This window comes from Seriola aureovittata, chromosome 18 (genome assembly GCF_021018895.1).
Source record: "Seriola aureovittata isolate HTS-2021-v1 ecotype China chromosome 18, ASM2101889v1, whole genome shotgun sequence".
NCBI lineage: Eukaryota > Metazoa > Chordata > Actinopteri > Carangiformes > Carangidae > Seriola > Seriola aureovittata.
This window is the reverse complement of record NC_079381.1, coordinates 3,351,728-3,376,105: the sequence shown is the minus strand read 5'-3', so window position 1 is coordinate 3,376,105 and position 24,378 is coordinate 3,351,728. Positions and strand designations below refer to the sequence as shown.

Genomic DNA, 24,378 nt, shown 5'->3' with positions numbered 1-24,378 from the left:
TTAAGCACCTGAGATTGCTCATCTAGATGTTTGCTTGTGGTTGACTACTTGCATGTCACATAAACAGCCAGAAATCAGCTGATGACTGTTCAGTGTGTGCAACTGCAGTTCCTCTATTGGCCACTAGATGGTTGGACACTGACTGTTCTGACAGGACATGAATGGGGAAACCCACTTCTCTTGAATTTCAAAGTAAGAGAAACCATACTGGCATTGTTACGCAACACTGTGAAAACAGACAGAGACATGTTTGTGTGTAAAAGAACTTCCTTCTTCCTTTGTGGGTATGTTTAAATACAGTTCCTGGATCCTCTTTGGCTTTATGATTCACATTGTCACAAAGGAAGAAGGAAGAAGGAAACACAGCTTCAGTCCCAGAGAGCTGCACTTTTAAAAACCAACATTCTTTATTTCTGAAAGACATGTTTTCACGGAAGAGAAATATTTATTTTTAATAACGGTCTTGTGAACTCAGTCATGTGGATGGCATGAAATCCTGATAATGCTTCTTTTATTATTTTTTTAAATGGCCTGTCCTGCCTCTTAATATCATAATAGTGAAGTTTTTTTTTATTAGAGCAATCACATTTATATATCAGCATTGCCTATGTGGTGACTTCAACTCAGATTTTCATAAAACAGTTGAATACAAAGTTGTAGATTACCATGGGTGGATAAAACCATGTCCCTTTACACATTTACTGGACTGAATCCCCATCCATTCATGTATTCTAATTATTTTAAGGTAGTTACTTTTAGACTTAGCCATATTTAAGGGAAGAAAATACTCTGCATGGCCAAAAGAAACAAGACAAAAGTATTAGGACAGGTATGTCCATACACTTTTATACCACATCGTCCACTGGGACGGAAAATTATTTAAATAAGGAATTGTATCATTTTCAGCTCAACAATAAAAACAGACATAATCATCTGATAATTTCTTCAAGACTTATCACTGTAATCTTTATTTTGTAAGTATTGTAATCAGAGCTCTGTACTGTTCCTCCTCCCTCTCCCCCTTTCTTTATTTCCGTCCGTCCTGCAGGTGTGAGGTCCATCAGAATGTCATCACAAGACAGAGATGTCCTTATAATGATTGTCCACACAAACATAAAAATACATGCACACACACACACACGCAAACGAGTCTGGTGTGGGCATGACCGGCACGAGCGGAGGCGGAGTTAACTTGTAATTTAGACCGACGTAGTGGTGACGCCATACTAAGAGAACGATCCTGCGTCAAGCTAACCAGAGTAAGCAAGCCTTAGACCGGAAATATGACAAAATTGTCTTCATGAGAAAAGCATGAAATCAGACGTTTAGGATAAAAGTGAGTACAAATCAAAAATAGATGTCATTATATGTATCACATTGTGATTATATACATCACATGTGATTATATACATCACATATTTAAGCAATATCACACGAGAGGGAGGGATGTTGTACTGCACTGCATATACATACATACATGCATACACAAACACACGCACACACACACGGAATAGTATATATATATATATATATAATATATATATATATATATATATATAAATACACCAGACTCGTTTGCGTGTGTGTGTGTGTGCATGTCTTTTTATGTTTGTAACTATTTCAATAATTCATAAATAAACGATTAGTATGTTACAGATCCAAATCTCATCTAAAACGTTGCACTAACATCATTAGTGGTTTTATTTTGAAACTAAAAACCGGAAGTTTCCGAATTATCGTTGAAAAACTAGTAAGTACGGCCAGCCGGTGGTAGTTGAAGGAATCTGACTGACACAGGACTGGACGGCGCGTCATTCAGTGAGGGGAAATACTCGTGCATCCAGCGGCTCACAGCAGAAGTATCCAGCCTTCATTTCAGCTTGACCAGAGACTGTTATCGGCAGTGAAAACAGGACGTTACCATGATGGCAGTCCTGGGCAGTGCGGGTCGCTTGATCCAATGTGAGTGTGACTGTGCAGCTAAGTTAGCCTCATCAAAGGTGTGCACGGAAACCTTCAAGTTTTATGATGTAGCTCGGGGAGTAATACCACAGAGTAAACTGTGCTACTCCGTTTCCTTGACTTAATTTAAAAGCAGTTTCGAGGGACGGAGCGTCGCTGTTTGGTGTAACGTGGTGTAAACTCAACAACACGCCGCTGACATTGGTATCAACATTTCGTAAACGGGTGTTAAGTTTGTAAGGCTATGGAAACGTACTTCCTGTTAGGACTTTCACAGTATTGCTCTCGCTGTAACCTTAACGTATGTTTATTTGTATTGGTTACTTGTATTGCATTGGCGTCTCTTTCAAAAAACTTTAACGACCCAGGTGTTGCGTTTAATGTCCATATTTGCCATGTTTGTGTATTCAGTATCCCGATATTTGCTGACAGTTGGCCGTTGACGTGCTTTTATTTCACTAACAAATGACGGTGTTTCCGTCGCCAGTCAGTCGCTAACAGACGTTGCCTTGATGCAGCCCAACATTACTGTAGGTTAGTGTTAAATGTTAATGTTATATAATGGACTTATCCCGTACTTGCGCTGCATTTAGTAGCGACCAGAGGATCAGCAAATACCACACGCAGCCGTTAACAAGCCGTGTTTTCACGTCAAGTAAGAAAGAGCGGAACATTTTCACAGTTACACAATTCCAGCGTTGTGAACTTGCATAATCTTAGCTGGCCTCCTGGTGGCGCGTGAGAGTACTGCAGCCCGGGTTATGAAAGTAAAGCTGACTGTATAGAGACTATTACATTGTGTATTCACATACATCAGAAGACATGTTCCTGTGCGTCCTCTGCAACGTGCAGCACATGGCATTGTTATTTCACACAGTGCTGTTGGGTGCAGTGGTGGTTATTATTGCAGTATGTTTAGGGTCACTTTAACCTCATGCAAGTCATAGAGAAAACAGCTCACCAGTGTAGACAACCATCAACATTTTCCATTCAAATATCATTTGTCTGTGCAGTAAACATCCACTACTGAACCACTGTTAGAACCATATTATTTTTACTTAGGTGGACACATAACAAGTGATTTGATATAACATGACATCACAGATATACAATACTACAGCTGGTCACTTATTACATTGAACTGAATGGAGACTGGGGCATAAGTGTAAAGAATGAATTGCTATGGTGCACAACTGTGTAGGTAAAAGAAGAAAAAAAACTACTGCAGCTTTTACTTTCACCTTATAGCTGTACATTCCACTTCTCCGTATCGCTCCTTCTTATCATTACATTTAAAGCTGGAGTGCAGGACTGCACAAAAGTCTGAGACCACCTTCCCATTGGACCTCATGGGCATTCGAGCCAATACCAAAAGGTGCAGCTGTGGCTCAGGAGGTAGAACGAGTCATCCACTAATCGGAAGGCAGGTGATCCCCGGCTGCTCCAGTCCACATGTCCACACGAGTGTCCTTGGGCAAGATACTGAACCCTAAATTCCCCCTGATATATCTTTGGTGTGTGTGTGGATGGGTAAATGTGAGTAGTAGTGTAAAGCGCTTTGATTGGTTGTTAAGACTAGAAAAGCACTATATAAATGCACTCCATTGCATTTACCAAACAAGTTCATACAATGACATATCAACACTAGGCAAATCTCGTGTATGTATTTCACAGTAATCCTCAAATATCAAACCCGGTGTCCATGGAGACATTCCTGTGCTGGCCCACCGCCGTCAGCAATGCCTGTTATGTCAACCAGCAATGACTGGTTTCCAGAGCTGAAGAGAGGAGCAACTGTAGCGATGGAGACAGAGTAGGAGTATGGTGCAGCCTATGGCAGAAAAACCTGGGAAAAGTTTCTGATGCTCTACATAAAAAAAAAAAAGAAAAAACAAAGAAATAAGAATTACTGTCACTACCAGAAGGGGAAAACAGAAGTTCTACGCAGCAGATTTAAAGAAGAAGAAAAAAAATGGTTGTTGGATGTTACTGGATGCAGTACTGGAAAACGGATATGCAATTACCCTCCCACCATCCCAATCTGTTGCCACCACTGCAGGTGCAGCCTGTTGAGCTCTCATTGTTATTGGAGAATTATTACTTCACTAAAGTGAAGCGGGAGGGGGGAGATGTTAATAATGTGGAACGTTTCCTGCAGTGACACATTTGTACTTTGTTCATTGGCCAAATATTGTTCACACTCAATGGACTTGACAATAAATTCTTAGCTGATGATGATTTGATAAAGAAATGTGTGTGTGTGTGAGTGGACAGATGAAAAAATAACCGGATGTCTTCTTCTTTAGTTGCCAGGAGCAGCGTCAGTCTGAGTATGAGGAGACACTCCACTGCTGCTGCATTAGCCCAGACTGCAACTCCAGAGACACAGGAGAACAGGTAACACACACACAACACACACTCACCACACATGCAGCCACCTGGAATTGAAAAGTCCATATATGCTGATCTCAGGGGGGGTTACGTCAGGTGATTGTGGAGGCCGGGTCATGTGATGCAGCGCTCCTTCACTCTCCTTCTTGGTTAAACAGGCCTTACAGAGCCTGAAGGTGTGTTGGGGTTTGTAGTCCTGTCGAAAAACAAATGATGGTCCCACTAAGCACAAACCAGATTGGATGGCGTGCTGCTGCAGAATGCTGTGGTAATGACGCTGGCTAAGTTGTGCCTTCAAGCCCCCTCACACCATCACAAAAGCATTCCAGGTGATGACGTCATGAAGCTCGTTAATATAATGACAGTATTGTGTAAAGCTGTTTTGAATAAACTAAAATATGAAATATATGTTTTTTTTTTACTAAATAATTCCATGTGTGTTATTTCATAGTTGTGATGTCTTCAGTTCTAGAAAATAGTCAAAATAAAAGAAAGAAAGAAAAACCTGCCAATGGGTAGGTGTGTCCAAACTTTTGACTGGTACTGTATGTACAGATTCCCACTCTGAAACATTAATGGATGCCTGACACAACACAACAATAGTCGGCTGTCAGTCATCTGTGTGCCGTTGGGCCGTCATCGGGTCACCGTTGAGCATCTGTGTCTGACAGTCGTTGTCGTTTGTCCGGTTACACTGACTCTTAGTTGGCACTTAATAGCAGCACTGAAGAGCAGCTTTTAGCTCTGCGTGTTTTCTTTTGTTCCCTAAGCAGAACACCACAGTCTGACAACGCCATTGAAAAGCAGAGCGGAACTTCACAGAGCTAGTTACAACTTTTTTATCAGGCATACTCACGTATTTCAAAAATGGATTCTGTGGACACAGTGGATCCGATTCACAGTTTAGATTAGAGAGAGATTAGAGCATATACACTAGAAATACATTTAATGAACATTTCTTTTCCCTGAAACGTTCACGGCTTAGTGTGAGGCTTGTGGAACAGTTGGTTGACAGATGCCAGATGTCCTGATTTGACCATTTGGTATTATTAGAAATGAAACAGTGGTACTGAATGGCTTCGGCTTTCCATCGATGTCTTTTCACACACACAGTCTTTATCATCTTTGTCCTTTTGGCTTTTTGTCTCACATCTGTGCTTTCGAGATAACCATGCAATAATTATGACTGAGACAGCAGATTCCTCAGGGGTGTTCAAGGCTCCAACAGTGTGTAAAGACACAGAAGTCACAGTGTTGTGAGTGTTGAGACAAACTGTAAAGCCTGCGGTAATGTAGTGTCAGAGAGAATGTGAAGCAAACATTTGGACTGAAATGTCTCAAACCCAGATTTTACAAAACCCGCACATTAGTAGACACAGATTATGGCGACCTGTAATATATGTTACTTGTCATGAAAGGTAATCATGATTACGGGTACAGTAGTGACGTTGTGTACAGTGGACATCATTAAATGCCTGAGTTACAAACTTACACAAGCTCAAAAAAGGCTCAAGGTAATGTTCATTTCATTAGAATGAACATTAGCTACTTGAGCTAGTGGAAGTTTTATAGACTGATACGACAAGCTAACATTAGGTGCTTCCAGTAGGACCTCTTCTGCTGTACACTGTACTCTCTTCACCCTCTGTCTGAAACGCTGTGTTAGAGCTCAGAGCCCAGTGTGCTCTGATTGGTCAGCTTGCCGGCAACTACCATGGCAACCACACGTTCCGCACGTCTTGTGTAAAAAATGAAGTCAGCGGTTAAACTGGAGCTAACGAGGTACAGCATGTCAACATTGACAAATGTTTTAGCATTTATATCTTTGCTATGCTGCTTCTCACTAACATGATCAGGTCGCCGTAATGCGGTTAACATCCACAATAACAATGCAGACCGACAGGCTGTGAGGATCGGTCTCCTGTTCGGCCACATCAAGTGAGAATTAACCGTTGTGAAAATGAAACGTCTAACTGTGCGTGGTTTCTGAAGCAGTTCGGCTTGAAGTGCGGGCTCACACTATAATATTTGGAGCAGTGGAAAACCGAGGACAAATTAAGTAGATTTCTGCAGGAAATTAAGAACTCAGTTTTGTAGCCATGCCGTAAAGACAAATGAAAACTCTTCACCATAAGTAGTTAAGTGCTGTGCCTTGTGTGGGGGCGTGCCAAGCCTGCAGGTGGGCAATAGACGAAGTAATGGCTGGATTCCCAATGAGGCGTTTCATACAAAAGAGAAAATGGCTGAAAGAGTTAATCCCTTTGATGTAAACTGTGATCCTTGTGACTCTGGAGACCATTTACATGCACAAAAACCTGTATAACACACTATAAGTAAGGACAAACTCAGAAAAACATAATATGTCCCCTTTAAGTTATCCTTTAAACATTCATAAGATGTCCTTGAAACTGAAACTATAGTTTTATATGATATTATTACTATCACTTTTTTGTGTTGGCATAATAATCAAGGTATTAATAATCAATAATATGCAGCTTTTCTTTGCACAGTCTGCTAAAACATTAGCAGATATAACACATCTCCATGTAAAATCCAATACATTAGTAGCCAATGATGATCAATAAGCCCAATTCATCCTTGTTGAGGCTTGAGGCATTGTGAGACATGAATTACTGATTATTAATCTCTTGCATCTACAGGAAACCTAAGACAGGCATCTTGATGCTGAACATGGGAGGACCCGAGAAACTTGAGGATGTGCATGACTTCCTGCTGCGGCTCTTCATGGACACAGACCTGATGAAACTCCCTGTGCAGAAGTACGCACTGCAGACACACACACACTCACACATATTGTCTTTTGAGTAAAGCTTTTTAAATAGTGAGCGGCAAAACTGAGCAGCAGATGTTGATGTCTTTGTCGGGACCAGCAACCTGATGGAGTCAGACCGTCTACAGCTTTGCCAGTCTCCTTGCACAAAAAATGCCACAGTTATCAGCAGTTAGTATATAAACAAATGTATATATAATCTAGTGTGTGTTTGTCTATGGATACAAGTTCTTACCTGGGACATAAGCTCATTTTCTTTACAGCGAAAAAATAACAATGCAGATGAAGTCTGGAAAGCACAACTGACTGACAGATGGACAAACACACACAGAGAAAGAGACTGAGCTGTTCAAAAATGCATCAACATTTCTCTTGGTTTTTTAGATGAAAACCTCTTTTAGGAAGTAACCTGTTAATGGCCTTACACATTTCTTGTGAGGGAACAAATATGGAAGGTTGTTGGGTCACAGCTCTCTGCTGTGTGTCTGTGTGTTGCATAGTAACTGACGGTGGACAAACACAATGTTTGTCGCTGTCGAGGAGAAAGGTCTATTTTTACATGTAACACAGAACCTTTGAAAGCAGATTTTCCCCCACATCTTTGCCTTGTGACTCTTTGAGAAATAATGCACATCAGTGTTTTTTTTTTTTTTTTAATTTCTCAAAACGATAGTGATTCCAATTGCAGCGTGTTGAGTGTCGTGGTCATAACTCTTCAATCTGTCCTCCTGCAGTAAGCTCGGTCCGTTCATCGCCAAGCGTCGCACGCCTAAGATCCAGGAGCAGTACAGTAAGATCGGAGGAGGCTCGCCCATCAAACGCTGGACTTCTATGCAGGGAGAGGGCATGGTGAAGCTGTTAGACGAGATGAGTCCTGACACAGGTGAGGGAGGGTCGTCGGAACCCTGAGAGTTTGAGAAAGTTTGTGTATGTTTGTTTTTAGAGACTGATGTAAGAACTTACGGTTGATTATTGTTTCACGTATGAAAACTGAGCAGCACTGCTGTGTTTTCTGCTGGTGGACTCTGTGGCGAGCAGCAGAGCGTGTGTGTGAAGTGGAGATAGTGACACAGTGAAGGAGTGTCTCTTCACACGCCCTCGACACACCTCGCTGATAAGAACGCGAACAGTGAGCAGCGGTTTGAAAACTGACCGTATCTAGTGGTATACAAACCTGATTGAGGCTGTAAATAACATGTAAACAACAACACCTTCCCTTTATGTTCCTGGCAAGTATTTATTTGATTATTCAGCTATTTAAATCAACATGGAAACAATAGATTAGTGCTTCTCACAGCCAGCTTTACTCAAACTGTAACATTTCACGTGGTTGGCAGTTATTGACTCTCTCTCCATGACTCTCTCATCAGCTCCGCACAAGTTCTACATCGGTTTCCGGTACGTTCACCCGCTGACGGAGACGGCCATCGAGGAGATGGAGAAAGACGGGGTGGAGAGAGCTGTGGCCTTCACACAGTATCCTCAGTACAGCTGCTCCACCACAGGTGACAGTCACGCATAGCATGGATGCAGAAAATTAAACGTAAAGCTGAAAACAGATATATATTCTCCTTACAGCTGCGCTACAGGAGAAATGAAAGTTATTATCTTGCTTGGGGTCCTCGTTAATCTTCCAAAGATAACACGCAATGACTCAATTGGGGAGAATAATAAGATAAAAAAGACGTTTGTGGCCGTTAGCATGACCACACCCACGCTGTTATCCAACCTTTTACCCTCTGATAAACACACACACACACATGTATCTCAGTACACTCTAAACAAAATCAAACTGGGCATGATCTTATTCTGCTGGGAGTACGCCTCACTGAACTCTCTCAGACTGCAGATCTCATGCTGGATGGAGGATCTTTTCAATCGCCGCACACATCAGAGGATTTTATTGTTGTGATTCAAAGAGATCCGCTGTTGTGATCCTCGACAGCTGTTTACCCAGCATCCCCCAGCTTGTTTAGATTGGATTAGCTTACAGTCTAAACACATGGGAAGTTCCACAGAAAAAAAACATATAACAAAAACCGAGGAGAAAATCAATGCAGAAGGCAAAATAAAGGGGGTGAGAAAATATGTACAAGTCCTGTTAAAAAGTCTGCACACATCACAGCAATAACAGCCAACTATGGTGCCTTATATCGCTCATAGGGCATGTGTTTATGTCAAGTTTATTTGTTTGAATTTAGAAAGCGTCTTTGGTTATCACCGATTACTTTTGTTGTTTTGCTGTCAAAGTTGGCACTGACCAAGAGAGTTACATGAATAGCAGCAGTGTGTGAATGTCTGTGTGTGTGTGTGTCTGTGAGCATCATTTCTTTGATTTTAGTCTTCATAACATTTATTGAAGCTGACACTCCATACTCCATACTAAATGAAAATGACCAGTATTTAAAGTTTAGCATGTTGAGAGTCTGCAGTTGAAGGCTAGGTGCTTCTCATCGCTGAGAATCAGAGTTGAACTTGAGCCCAGGCTTGTCTGACAGCACCGAAGTCAACTTCCCATTCAGCAGTTAAGGGGGAACTTCCAACATCGACCTGCTGATTTTTCATCACCTTATTCTTGTGAGAGGGTGTTAGATATCCTAGTTAAGTCTTTAACACTGTTTAAAACCTGCTCTCACATTTGTGAAACCTTTATTTTATTTATGATAACAAAGAAATTGCCATTTCAATGCCTTTTCTCCATCCAGACCACAGTAGACCAGGTCTATATCAAAGACCTGTTTGCAAATAGAATAAAAGTTTCACAAATCTGAAACCGTCTTTAAACCCTCCCTGTTAATCTAGTCCAGATTTGACGAGTCCAGCTCAAGCGCTCTTCGATTCAGACGTGGTGTGATGTGGTCTGGATGAGGGAAGAAGCAGTGAAATCACTAAAGGCTTCACAAATCTGAATCTGTGCCGTACACAGTCAGTGGAGTCTACTCCTTGATTAAGTCCAGGTTTGACATCTTTGTGTCTAAATGTGGGTTTTCTATAAGATAGCTGGCCAGTTTTGGTCTAGATGGAGAAAATGCCCTAAAATCGCCATATTTTTGCTTTAATAAATAAAAGAAACATTTCACATGTCTGAAATTGGGTTTTAAAACAGTGTTCAGACTTTAACCAGGTTGTCTAACACCCTTTCACAACAATAAGTTGATTTTAAAAAAAAAATGGACAATCGATCTCTGTGTCGTATTGTTGTGTAATTTTGTCATTTATATTTCACATAACTTTCCCTTTAACTGCTGAAAGAGAAGCTGCAAATCAGAAGCTAAACTACACAAACTCGTTTGTCTGCACTATTGTCACTTGTAGAGATCAGGCTTTGATAGTCGGTGCAGCAACAGAATGGTCCCTGGGATTCAAAAGAAAGAGGGATTCAGGTTCGACCCATAGTCACAAATTGTTGTCGTCCTCTAATTATAGAGTCAAAGATTAACAAGTGTTTTTCAGGAGACTCGACAGACAAGAACGTGATCGTCTGGCACGTAATGGCCGTTAAAGGATTTTTTGAAAAGAGCAGGAACTGATTATATTGAAACCCCACAAGTCCAAAAGAAAGATGAAATTCCCTTTTTATCTTTGATTTTTTTTGTGCTTGATCCTCGGACAGGAAACGCTGACTGAGAGAGACGATGGCCGACGGCCCGTCTTGTCTCTGGGAATTAGCTTCAGCGAGGCGCTCATCCTCAAACCCTGCTGTGGGGCTGGTTGTCAGAGGATTGTGTTTGTTGTGTAATACAGCACATTTAATTAATATTAATGTGATTGTGTGTCGTATAAACAGGCAGCAGTCTGAACGCCATTTACCGTTACTACAGCAACAGAGGTGACAGGCCAAAAATGCGCTGGAGTGTCATCGACCGTTGGCCCACACACCCACTGCTGGTGGAGGTTAGACACTCTCTCTCACACACACACACACACACACACACACACACACACAGATTGAACATTTTCTATATCTGATGCATTTTTTTGTTGACATGACAAAACTATAATTTTCCCCAACTGATTAAAAAAAAAAAAAGTTCCTGACCCATCATCATCAAAAACATAGCCAGGATTGTTAGTTGCTATGGTAACCAACGGTGGCTTCTTTGAGCTCATTAGGTGCTTTGATGACTTCTTACCCGAGTCGCTTTGTTTTCTAATGTTTAGCTTGTTGTTCTGTCTGAGAGGAAAAGGAGCCTCACCAGCTGTGTGTGTGTGTGTGTGTGTGTGTGTGTGTGTGTGTGTGTGTGTGTGTGTGTGTGTGTGTGTGTGTGTGTGTGTGTGTGTGTGTGTGTGTGCGTGTGCGCGCGTGCGTGTGCGTGTGTAGTGTTTTGCAGATCACGTCAGTAATGAGTTGCTGAAGTTTCCAGAAGCGAAGAGAGATGACGTCGTCATTCTGTTCTCAGCACATTCACTCCCTCTGTCTGTAAGTACTAAGAAGTGCTACAGCTGATGGTAATACTACTCCCACTGCTGCTTCACCTGCTGACACTGATAATACTGATAGTTCCACTGCTGCTAGTTCTATTGATAGATGCTGATAGTACTACTGATAGACACTACCACTATTGCTAGTAACGTAAAGGTGCAAAGACATAAGTATTAGCGAATACTTTAGCTTGCTATCTTACAAGAAACAACTGCAGCAAGTCTTCACACTGTGGAAGCTGAAAGCAGCACAGTTGGGATTTTGCTAGCAAAGGGGATAGATATCATGATTTTATTGAATTCACTGCTCATTCATACTGCTTAACAGCTCGGTGCTTCATTTTCCTTTTTTATTATTTTCATTGTTCATTTATTTCTTTAAACCTCGAAGATCATTCAGATTTCCCTCATTTTCAATGATGTGCAGAGACACACAAATACAGAGTTAAAATTCAAGGGGACAATACTCAATGAAAACATTTGCACACTGAGGCGAAGCGGTTTGAGATCATGTCTTGAACAGAGTAAACTCAGGGGGCTTGAAGCATAGGACAGTTAATAGAGCGGCTTTGGCAGGGTGCTGTGGTCCAGTCCAGCATAGATGCTATACAGGGTGGTGAATGTCCAATGCAAATACAAAGGGATGTTAAACCTTGATCTATTAGTATCCAAGGAAAAATCAGTTGCATCAACATATGTTTCCTCAGTAATGAACTGGGTCTTTAAATGACATGTGTACAATGAAGATTCAGTTCCCATTACTTAAATCTGTCGCATTGTACTGAATGAGTCCCTTTTCTTTATATGGTCTTTATACAGTAAAACCACTAAAGCATATCCATTAGTACTATAAAGGTACTGGATTTCAATGCCCAGCGCTAGTTAGCAATACTATTGCTACTGCTGCTAATTAGACTACTACTACTACTACTACTACTACTACATGTGCAAGTACTTTTGCTGATGATAATACTAATACTATTACTACTGGTGCTACTGCTGTTGCTACTAATGTGCTACTACACTTCTAAGACTCCTAGTAGTAGTAGTACTGCCATTACTCACAGTGGTGCTGCTACTACTACAGTTGCTGCTACCATTATTACTATACTACTACTACTGCTGATACTGACACTGTTACTACTACTAGTAAGCCTGACAGTACTGCTGTTGTGTTCCCTGTGCAGGTTGTAAACAGAGGTGACCCGTATCCTCAGGAAGTGGGAGCCACAGTTCAAAGAGTCATGGAGAGACTGGGACACTGTAACCCTTACAGACTGGTGTGGCAGTCCAGGGTGAGTACACGCACACACACACACACACACACACACACACACACACACACACACACACAGCCTGTGATTTCCAGTATAATTTCATGGTACTACTCAGGTCCTAATAAAATACTTGGCAGTTCCTGTTGGTAAATAAATGTAAGTATGGTGGAAGACCTCAGTTTTGTTTCCCAGCACTGAACCCCATAGATACCCAGTATTTACTAAACATAAGTTTAAGAACCCCAATGATCCAGTAATTGCTTTATTAATACCTGATTCACAATGAAATTACCTTGTAAAATTACTTTTAGCTTTTTAGGTTTTAGGATTTTATTTTTTCACTTTTTGTTTTTCATTTTGTAAATTTTTTTTTCTTCATTATTTTAACTTCATCCATCCACTCTGTTGTTCCTTTGCGCTGCTTTCATTCTGATTTAAAGAGGTGGACAGCAGGAGAGTATCAGGCAGCAAAGGATGTAACTTACTGGTACTTGTACATACTTACTTGTATTATTGTATTTACTTGTATATTCTTGCAGGATAGTATTCATATTAATCTTTATATTCACTAACTGTACATCACTGCATAGTTCATCTTAGTTGTCAGTATCACCCTCAAGTGCTGTTTCAATTATCGTCGCCACAAGGAGGAGCCACTCGCCTGTCTCATACTGCAGAGCAGCTTCACTAGAGCAGAAAACCTCGTCGCTCTTGGACCTCAGGTCGCAGTAGCTGACATGAATCGTTCTGAATGAATGAATGAATGAATCTGTAGATAATGTTAGAATTAACCAGACATGGAGGCTGGAGTGGAAACACTCACACTTTCTGCAACGAACCCAACATGTAGGAAGTTCCGAATGATATTAAATAGTGTTATAGTATTCATACGTTACAGGGAGGATACCAGGTATATGTGTTGACCAGATCTCACTGTCAATATGGTTGAAAGCTGATAAAAGGCTGGTAAATGGAATATTGAGTTGAGATTATTTTGTCACAGAACAGAGTTGGGGATTGATTGATTGATTGATTGATTGATTGATTGATTTTATTGTCCACCTCAGTGGACATTTTTGTACAGCCTCATCCCAAGGAAGGTACAATTTTATATTAAAAAAAAAAAAAAACTTACAAACAATCCACATAACAATGTACAATACTTCAGCAATAGTGCAAATCAGATTAGACTTTGGTGGTCAAAGGTCATTTCGCACAAATGGTTCATATTTTACATGACTCTGGATAAACGGGGATGTAATCTGAAACTAGTCTGAGTGGAGGAGGCAGACGACCACGAGGAGGTGATTGTAGTTTTGTTTGTTACACAACTATTTGTATCAGAGACTGTCTGAAAATGAGCGCAGATGTCCCCGTTTTTAAACAATGCCCCCCCCCCCCTCCATGACGACGGGCTTGTCACTACTCCTTTCCAACGTTCTGGGACAGCTGTAAGAACGAGTTAACCAGGCCCTAAGAGTCTTGAGCGTTGCTACTGTCCCAGAGAGGAGAAAGACTTTGCTATTCTAAAAATGCAGTTTATCCTTGCTCTACAGGGAACGTCATGGAGTGATTCAAAACGAAGGCGGACATCCTCTGCGTGCACTGAACATCTACAGGAATTAGGGAAACATTAACAGAGGGTTCGACGTGATAGAGAAACTTCTGTGTCCTGTCAACTCATGGTCTTCATCATCCGTCTCTCAGGTGGGCCCCATGCCATGGCTAGGCCCTCAGACGGACGAGGTGATTAAAGGTCTGTGTGAACGAGGGAAGAAGAACATCCTGCTGGTGCCCATCGCCTTCACCTCTGACCACATAGAGACTCTACACGAACTGGACATTGAATACGGGCAGGTGCTGGGGGAGGAGGTAAGAAAAACCTTTACCAGCAGCTCCAGGCATTTTCCTTTCTGCTCTGTCGACTTCTGTCTGCTAAGTTTAGTATAGAAAGTGTCACATAATGTTGCCTTAGTTTTTCCAGACGGATGGTTTGTTGGGTAAAGAACCATAAAGGCAGTTATGGACTGTATTTATTTTATTTTTTTTATCATTTTCCAAATCATCCATAAGCTTTTGGATTTAGATTTTTCCTTCCAGGCAGCCTTCGGTTTCAGTTTTGTGTAAATCTTAAAGAAAACGGTACATTCAGAAAGTATTCAGAGATTTTGTTATGCTGCATCTTTAAGTATTCAAGCACTTTGCTGTGACTCTTGAAGTTCAGCTCAGGCTCCTCCATTTTCCTTGGTCATCTTTGAGATGTTTTCTCCACCTTGACTGAAGTCCACCTGTGGTAAACTTAGCTGATTTGGGCATGATGTGTAAAGACACACACTTGTCTATATCAGGTTTCACAGCTGACAATGCAGATCTGATATACTGCCCATGGAGCTCAGAGACAGGATTGTGTTCAGGTACAGATCAGGGGAAGGATACAGAAAAGATTCGGTTGCCTTGAAGGTTCCCACGAGCTCAGTGGCCTCCGTCATTCTTACACAAAGACGTTTTGATCAACCAGGACTCTTCTTACAGCTGCGGACTAAGAGTTGACCAAGAACCTGAGGGTCACTCTGGTTGAGCTCCAGAGATCCTGTGTGGAGATGGTAGAAAACTTCCAGAAGTATAACCGTCACCACAGCTCTCCACCAGTCAGGGCGTTACGGCAGAGTCTCCAGACGAAGCCTCTCCTCTGTGAAAGTTTAAAAGAACCTGCAGGACTGTAAGATTCTCTGGTCTGAAAAAACAAAGATTGTGGGTCACATCTGGAGGAAACCAGGTACCACTCATCACCTGCCCAACACCATCACAACAGTGAAGCGTGATGGAGGCAGCATCAGGCTGTGGGGGGGACAGGGAGACTGGTCAGGGTTGAGGGGAATCTGAATGCAGTAAACTACAGAGATGTCTTTAATGAAAACCGGGTCCAGAGCTCAGGACTTTAAACTGGGTGAAGATTCACCTTCCAGCAGGACAATGACCCTTAGCACACAGCCAAGACAACACAGGAGCGGCTTAGGGATAAGTCTGTGAATGTCCTTGAGTGGCCCAGCCAGAGCCCTGACTTGAACACAGTCTTACATCTCTGGTCAGACCTGGCAACGTCTATCCACTGACGGCCCCGTCCAGCCTGATGGAGCCTGAGAGGATCTGCAGAGAAGAACGGCACAAAATCCCTAAATCCAGATTTGCAGAGCCTGTCGCGTCTGACCCAGGAAAACTAGAGGCTGTAATCACTGCCCAAGGTCTGAATGCTTATGTCTAAAATTCAGTTTTCGCTTTTCACATTATGGGCTGTTGAGTGCAGATTGATGAAGGATAAATACATTTTTAAATGATTGTTTTGTGAGTGTTTATAAAGACCTAATATCCTCCCAAAGATGGAAAGATGAGGGGAAAAACTGCGTACTGTGACTTTACCATCGCCTTGTTGTAGGACCGTGATTTGGGATTAGGACGAAGATTAGAGTTCGTAATGGGACAAAGTCATAGGATCTTAACCTGAGATGATGTAGAGGTTAAGCAAACGTCTGTCAGATGTGTCAGCTTCATCCATGTTTCCTGTGTGTGGGTGGGGGTGTGGTGGGGGTGGGGGGTGGTCTGTGTAAAGGCACCAGTGAGGTGACCACGGATCAATGTGACTGGTGCCATGAAGATGCAAGCACTTTTTTTTTTTACTTCTATACTTGTGAGGAACACATCCTCACTTTCCAAACACTTTCTCACTGTAGTGTTTAAAACTCAAATTGGTGAGTCCCAGACAGCATGTGCGCACACACACACACACACACACACACACACACACACACACACATGCGCGCGCTGTCTGGACCACTCCAAAATGCCAACTGACAAAATGACCACTATTTTTTTTCTACCAATTTTCTATTTTTATCTTCAGTCGGTTGAATTTTGAACTTTATTTAATGATATTTTCTCAGTATAAATAAACTGTCTGTAAACTAGTTTGATGTGGTTCTTATTAACTGTGGTGTGTTTCACTTTTTTATAAAAACGGGCGGCTTTTTGTCTTTCCTCCTCTGTCTTCAGTGCGGTGTGGAGAACATCAGGAGAGCAGAGTCACTGAATGGAAACCCTCTCTTCATGAAGGTACGTTTTACACACTGAGCCCACTCATGTCTATAAACATGGACAAACACAACACATTTTAAAGTCCTTTTCCAACAGATTAAGAACATTTCTGTATTTTACAGACTAGAACAGACGTTCAGTTTGAAGAGAAAGATAATTGAATTAAAAAAAGAGAGTAAATGAGACGTACATAGTGAATCGGATTGAAGGAAGTAAGGCAAGAGATAAATTGTCAGCAAATGGATTCCTCCTTCCTTCATTGCTTCCTTCCATACCTTCTTCCTTTCCCATGTCACCTCCCTCCTTCCCTTTATCCTCAACCCTGCAACCTTTCTCACAACAGGCAACTCCTCCAGCTGTAACAGCTGTGTGTGTGTGTGTGTGTGTGTGTGTGTGTGTGTGTGTGTGTGTGTGTGTGTGTATGTATGTGTGTGTGTGTGGGGGGTTTATTAAAGGAAGGGGGCAGATCAATGGGAACCTTTAGAGCTGACTACAGTAGAACTGAACCGCCCGACTGGCTAGCTGGTCAAACCCGCCGTGCTCAAAGACCTCTCACCAAGTCTCTGAGTGTGTGTGTGTGTGTGTGTGTGTGAGAGAGAGAGTGAGTGTATAAATCAATATCCTAGAGGATGATTAGTTGGTAGTTACTGAAGGATGGTTTCCTTCGTGTGGTTTTAGTTTCTCAGTCTGCTTCCGTCTGCAGCAGCCTCTGGAAAATAAAGAAAAATACATTCATCAGAACATGAGTTTCACTGTAGCTGGTGGTGGAGGTTCATTTTGATAAATCCACTCTCAGATTACTAACTTGTACAACCAGCTTACTTTTTTCACTCTCTCATAGTCTTACCCTTTCATTTTCTCTTTCATTATTAATATTCCTCCTCTGTTTTGGAGGGAGGTGGGATTAACTGCACTCTTAATAGCACACATGGTAAATTCAGTGTAATGTACAATTTCCGTTTATTCACTCTGTTGTGCAGAGTTGGTTGGTTTAATGTCGTTAATGTCTGCACAGTAAATGTGAAGCTAGCACCAGCAGCAGGTTAGATTATCTTAGCAGAGAGACTGGAAACAGGGAAATGGTCTTAATGCTCAGCTAATATAAGCTGTCTCCTGGCAGTAGCGTCATATATAGAGGAAAGATATGAGAGTGATATCAATCTAACGCTAACCAAGAGAGCTAATTATTTAGCATTTCACAAAATGTCAAACTATTCCTTTAACAGGAGGATAGTTTTTATTTACTTCTTCACTTCACCTTTTTTATGATCGCTATTAAGTTTCTCTAAATGAAACTCAACACTTCCTGCAGGTGTTTCAAATTAAAAGCCTAACAGGAAACTAAAGATTATGTCCCTCGGTTTCCTTGGATCTGCTGAAATGCTTTTAATGTGAAACATCTTTGCGTCAGTGTCGGGCATTAGTGACGGTAGCTTCGCATTGCTTGAAAACCAGCAAAGTAAAAGCAACGTGAAATAGTTAGTGAATGAAATAGTCTCCAGGTCTCACAGATGAAGCGAGGGTCTCTGTTAATCTCTCCCTCACCATATTGAATGTGTGTGTCGTTTGTTCTGTCCAGGCTCTGGCAGACCTGGTCCAGTCCCACCTGAAGTCCAACAAGCCGTGTTCCCGCCAGCTGACCCTGCGCTGCCCGCTGTGTACAAACCCCACCTGCGGAGAGACCAAGGCCTTCTTTGCCAACCAGAAACTCTCATAGAAACACATAACAAACACACACACACAGACACACACACACACACACACACACACACACACACACACACTCTGATGCCTCTCCTGCTGCGGGGCTACCTGTGAAGAAACATAAGGCCTTCTTCAATACACAGACGCTTCATACATACACATGAACACACGCAGTTTCCCCAGCAAGTGTCAGTTCACATGGAAAATTTAACATGAAGAACAGAGCAAATGGTTTCTGCAAATAAATTCTGTTGGTTTTGGTCTTTTCGTGGGATTTGTTGACATCAAGAAAAATACTGAACATCACCAGATTTATTGTTTAAATGGGGCAAAGTCAACTCAAAATACTGAACACAGATTCATTTTGAAGAATGTCAAAAGATGCCACATGATTTTGAAATGTGCACTTCGCATCAGTAAAGCACAAATTGCTCATTAGATTTTAAATGAACTTGCTGGAAGTAATATAAACACTCTGCGAGGATTTGCAGATTCTATTTGATTAAAGTCTGTGTCGATGAAAGAACTGACACTCTGCAGAAACTGCTCACAACACATCAAAGCTACAGGAAAAAAGCCTTGCACTAGTTTATTCGTTTTTTCGTGTTTTGTTTTTTTTTATTACATTTCCCTTGCTTACATTCCATTCACTTAGCCCCTGCAAACCTCCACCAGAGACCCCGTTTCTCTTCTCGCTAGTGTTGAATGAATTAACAGTCGAACAGGACGACGACACTGCACACAACGGATCTGGTTGGGCGGCTGGTTGTCTCCCCCGTCTTCTCACCTTTCGCTTCACGCCATTGGCCCTCCAGCTCGTAACCCCACCCACTCTGCTGCAATCCCTGCAATGTGATTGGAGGAGGTTGATGCTGCTCAAAATGCTGCTGCCTGACAGGTGATACCAGTGAGTTTAAGAGAGAAAAGAGTGATTTCAATATTTCAATTCAGATTAAGCTTGTTTAATTCACTTCACGAAGATTTAATAATGTGAATAGAAGTGTCAGTTATTATATTACTCCTCAATCTATGTTGGTGCTGAACGGAGCTAATGTTTATAAAGAGACACTGCATGATTTCAGTAAACCAGAATGTCGTACAGCAGAGATTTAAAAAAAGAAAAATTAAGCGTAAGGGGTTTGAACCTCTCAGGGTGTCATGAAAAAATGTCAGGGTATTTTGAGATGGTTTACAAGCGAGGAGAATTACATTATTACTATACAAATTCATTAACATGTTTTATTTTTATACTGTTTTCTCTTTTTTTCTCTTCTCTGCTGAAATGAGGCAGTTGTCACTTCATTTTAAGTATTCATCTGCCTGTTCCTCATTTTGAGAGAAACTGGCTCAGTAAATGGATATTAACAAAGCGGATTGAAGACAAAGTAAATTAGCTGTTAAATTAAAACCGATGAAGTTATGTTTTTTGTTTTGGTTACTTAAAGTGCAGGGGAGCGGAAAATCCACACACGCAACGCATGCATCAGAGAGTGCAACACATTATTAAAATAATACAAAGGTAGTGAACGGTGCTGGAGCCTCTGTACGCTCCTACACAACAGAAATGTACCGTTGTACCGTAGTTTCAGAAGAAGGAAGTTCAGTCATTATTACAGAAATGATATCCGTCAGGGCCCTGAAGGGAGAAAACACATGGGAGTAAATGTTACAGCTTTTGATTTCCTTATTAATGCTACAGCGCTTGTTGATGTTTAAGTTATTAATCTGTTAAACAAAAGAATTTAAGGTCAAAGGTCCACTTACCAGCTTATCAGAGTTCATCTCCACTGACAGACAACTGTGAGACAGCTAACACTGGCTACAACCACTCCTCTCAATAATGCTGAATAGACACAGCAGTGAGTAGCAGGTATGAAATCAGATGAAAAGTAAGTCATTCAGAGCTAACGCTGAGCTGCTGGCTTCCAATTTCCGAGTCGAACACAACACAAACAGTCCGATGGGCCCTTCCAAATGTTGAGTGAAGCAAAGATGACGACAGCTAACGCTGTGAGCTTGTTGAAAAAGGGAAAACGCAGCTTTGTATCGTTACATGCAAACAGTCTGTAGCGCTCCATGGCGGTTGATAGCATGTTAGTTAAAGTCATGTGGAGCCTCAAAGCTAATTATGTGCAGATGCTACTTTTCATTACTGATCTTCATTGATTGATCGATAGCGAAATGATTTAGGAACAAATTTAGCATTTAGCCAACGGTGCTTTTATTGTCGATAAGACAAAATGTTTTCACCATCAGTTTATAGACCTCACATCCCAGCAGGTGTGACAGGAGCAGAAAATAGTAACTAATGAGGGAAAAGCATAAAGGAGCATTACAGTGACTACGCTATGACAAACTACAATGATGCTGGAGTTGTCCCTTAATGCAGTACGTATACTTTTAAAAACTACAATGTAGAGAAGTAGCTCAGATGTGTCAGAAACTTAAATACGTGGAGTGTAGGATAAGAGCTTAGTTTCCCTGTTGATAGACTGTGACCTCAGCTTAAGCCTCAACACAGTTTCTTTGTCCACTCACACCTCCTTGATCACAGTGCAACTAACTGAAAAACCTTTAAATTCACTCTAGTCAGTAGGTTGACATACAGAATGCTGCATCTTCCTTCACCAGTGGTTACTGCAGCTACAGAAAATATCTTCAAGGTTGCTGGTTGGGTTCCACCTGCCCTCGTGTTCGCTTGGGATGAGACGCCCTAATAACGTGTGAATGTCAAAGTCAAACCTTACATTACATTTTATGGACAGTAACTTGACCTCTGACCCTGTTCCCCCTCTACTGTTTTTGTTCGGTTATGCCATAACAATGTGCCTTTTACACTGGCTAACTAGAAATACTGGACTTGTGCTTTATGTAAATTTTATATGTGCTTAACCAAAATGCTGACAGGAAAAATCAACCCTGAAATCTGACTTTGCATGTTCCTGCTGTGACATGGGCCATCGACAGCTCTCTCCTTGTGTTTCAATTCAGAGAAAAAGATCCTGACTGAGATGTTTTATACGGAAGCGGAGAAAGGCCATACTCGCAAATGTTATTTTATCCCGTTATCTCCAGATAACAGAGCTTTGTTTTCTCGAGACATCGGGATAATTATTCCATTATCTCGAGACAACGGGATGATTATTCCAGTATCTCGAGATAATGAGATAGTTATTCCATTATTTCGATAATGGAATCTCAGAATAATTAAAATTAATTATTCCTTTATCTCGAGATAACAGGATTATCTTGAGATAACGGGATAATCATGCCGATAATAATTCAGATAATCCCATTATTTTGAGATAATGGTATAACCCTGGATAATTATTACATTATCTGCAGATAACGAGCTTGTCTTGAGATAACGGTAATTATCTCGTTAAAAAGAAAGCTCTGTTATCTTGATAACAGAATTAAAAAATATTTGCAAGTTTGGCCTTTCTTGGCTTCCGTAGTTTTTTTTATTCCAGATTGCAGTAATTTAAATTGATACATTTAGCTATTGTTCTAATCTGCTAACGAGAGAGAGGTGAGCTAGTGAGCTACCTGGCTTCTCAGCCACTCACTGTTTAATTCTTCTGTTTCAACCAGACTCATTGTGGCTCACGGCTTCTGTCAGTCTGCACACCACAACTCTGTTGATGGAAAGAAAGATTCCTCACATCTACAGATCTTCCACTTGATGAAAGGAACTAACAAAGTGTCCGCACAGTCTACGTCACTGGCAGTGGCATCTAAAACAAATATCAATATTAAACTAATATAGTAAACGAGCTAATTAACTCAGTGGCTGTACACTGTTTGTAGCTGGTGTCACTTGTTTATGAACAGCTACAAATATGTAACATGACAAAATGAGCTAATTAACAATGTGCCGTGTCTACAAGGCTAAAAATGGAGGTAACTATTTTGGGTCAATGTGCAAACACTCTCAATATAGTAATAATATTGGCATGTTTTCTTTTTCTACTGCATAACAATGAACATGACTTCATCACATCTCACGCTGTGACTTTGCTAGTTAGCTTATTGACTCGCGTGCTGTACTGCTCTCTCAACGGCTAGTTAGCTCACCAGCTAACTTGTGCAATTGGCTACAAACTGTGCTACTTGGTTAATTGGATGTTCTCATTATGTCACTGTCCAATCACGCTGAACTTTGTGATAGTCTGAGCTTGAAACAGTCGCTCAGAAAAGAAAAATGGGACTCAGACTGATAATATCTCTCATTTGAGCACTTACTGTCAGTGGAGCTGCTTGAACACATTTGAAACCCCGTCTGCGTTTCGCTTTGGGAGGAGCTCGTCTCACTCTGCCTTTTTCCAGTCAGCATAGTAAACATAATACCATCTACCACATAATGGCTGGACATGGTTGCCACTAATTACCAACAACAAGACGCCATGTTGGAAGACAGATGTTAAAATTTGACTGAAGTCTTTTTCTCTTCATTTGTAGCTTCATTCGCCTCCTACCAGCACATCTGACACATCCAGTTTGACATTTTAGCAGTCCTCCAACATGGCTGCGTGTTGTGTCCATTGGTAGTCTCCAACAATGCTTGCATAAGTTGTACAGCTGTTTTGCTTGGTACATTTTTCTGCTTCCACTGTGTATGCATACAGATATGCACTTTACGACACGTCTCATTCAGTACAAACACTTTCGGTGCTCTTCCACAGGTTCCAAAGGGATGGTTTGGTTTTTGAGGAATACTTAACCAAGGGTTTGACAAACTCAGGGTCTCCTTTGTTTAATGTCTCATGTCGCATGCATAACTGAAGGCAGGATAAATAGTGACATTAGCAACACTCAGCTCATTTGGGTTCAAGTGGCAGCTTTAAGGATTTCTCTGCTCGCTGAGCCCAAACACATTCAGCAAATGAGCTTAGCTAGTCTCGATGTTCTACATTACCTTCAAACTGCAAATCGATAAGTGAAAAATTCTCTAAAAACCAAATTATCACTTTAATACAACTCTGAAACCTGGAAAAAGTCCAATTTGTGCAGAAATGGCAAAGATTTAATGCCACAGCAGGAGGACATGCTCATGTCTGTGATGGCTGGGTTTTTCCTCCACAAACATGTTTTTTTTTTTCAATTATCCTGTGTGTCAGTTTATGACAACTCTGTTCTTTTAAACACTGTTTTGCTCTGTGTGTGTGTGTGTTTAGCTCAAAGTGCATTGTGCAGCACTTGAGTTGTGTGTGTGTGTATATATAACAAAATCGCTACAGCTTTCTTGCAGCGCCAGCGTATTTTAAGTAATTTGAATTTATTTATTTTTGTTCATTTGACGTGTTCCACATCACACAAACCATCCGTCTCCACTCTTCAGTCATGGTTTTTTTTAATATTTGAGATGATATTAACACACGATTACACCCAATGACGAGTCTTCCTTTAAAATAAAATACAGTTTGAAAAGAAAAAACTACTGACTGTGTGACTTCTTCGTGTAAGGCTCCTGTACACTGTGCAGCTTTGGGCTATCTTGAATGAAAATTCTTGGTGTGATGGTCATACATCACACTGATCCACTGATGGCCTATTAACAGCTTAGGAGACCAAAGAAAGCCTGTGTCCAAATTGTGATTATCAGAAGTCTGGTACCACATTGTCACAATGACTCTTACTAGGACCCATGTCTCAAAACCAACCAATCAGAATGACACAGAAATGACACATTATGTGCTCAGTGACACCAAATTTTTTTAACATTCACTGCAACATAAATAA

At 41.2% G+C, this 24,378-nt stretch overlaps 1 protein-coding gene across 3 annotated transcripts; it reads left to right on the top strand.

Annotated features, from left to right (window-relative positions):
- Window positions 1–1,771: 1,771 nt before the first annotated feature.
- Window positions 1,772–24,067, top strand: fech (ferrochelatase). 3 transcript variants are annotated; one of them, XM_056403719.1, is made up of 12 exons: window positions 1,779–1,962; window positions 3,637–4,021; window positions 4,269–4,359; window positions 7,014–7,133; window positions 7,879–8,027; window positions 8,515–8,649; window positions 10,932–11,038; window positions 11,466–11,564; window positions 12,754–12,861; window positions 14,551–14,715; window positions 16,891–16,950; window positions 18,512–24,067. In XM_056403719.1, the coding sequence occupies exons 2-12, from the start codon at window positions 3,946–3,948 to the stop codon at window positions 18,647–18,649; spliced, it is 1,248 nt and encodes a 415-aa protein (XP_056259694.1). In that variant the 5' UTR covers window positions 1,779–1,962; window positions 3,637–3,945; the 3' UTR covers window positions 18,650–24,067. The 3 variants fall into 3 exon arrangements, with proteins under 3 accessions (XP_056259695.1, XP_056259694.1, XP_056259693.1); XM_056403720.1 differs by lacking the exon at window positions 3,637–4,021 and having other exon boundaries at window positions 1,772–1,962; XM_056403718.1 differs by lacking the exon at window positions 1,779–1,962 and having other exon boundaries at window positions 3,499–4,021.
- The last annotated feature ends 311 nt before the right edge of the window (window positions 24,068–24,378 follow it).

Excerpts from the sequence above, each read along its gene's own strand:
- fech (XM_056403719.1), top strand. The coding sequence starts at position 3,946 with ATGTTACTGGATGCAGTACTGGAAAACGGATATGCAATTACCCTCCCA. Across the intron at positions 11,039-11,465 it reads CACACCCACTGCTGGTGGAG|TGTTTTGCAGATCACGTCAG; the intron begins GTTAGACACTCT and ends GTGCGTGTGTAG. Across the intron at positions 14,716-16,890 it reads GGCAGGTGCTGGGGGAGGAG|TGCGGTGTGGAGAACATCAG; the intron begins GTAAGAAAAACC and ends CTCTGTCTTCAG.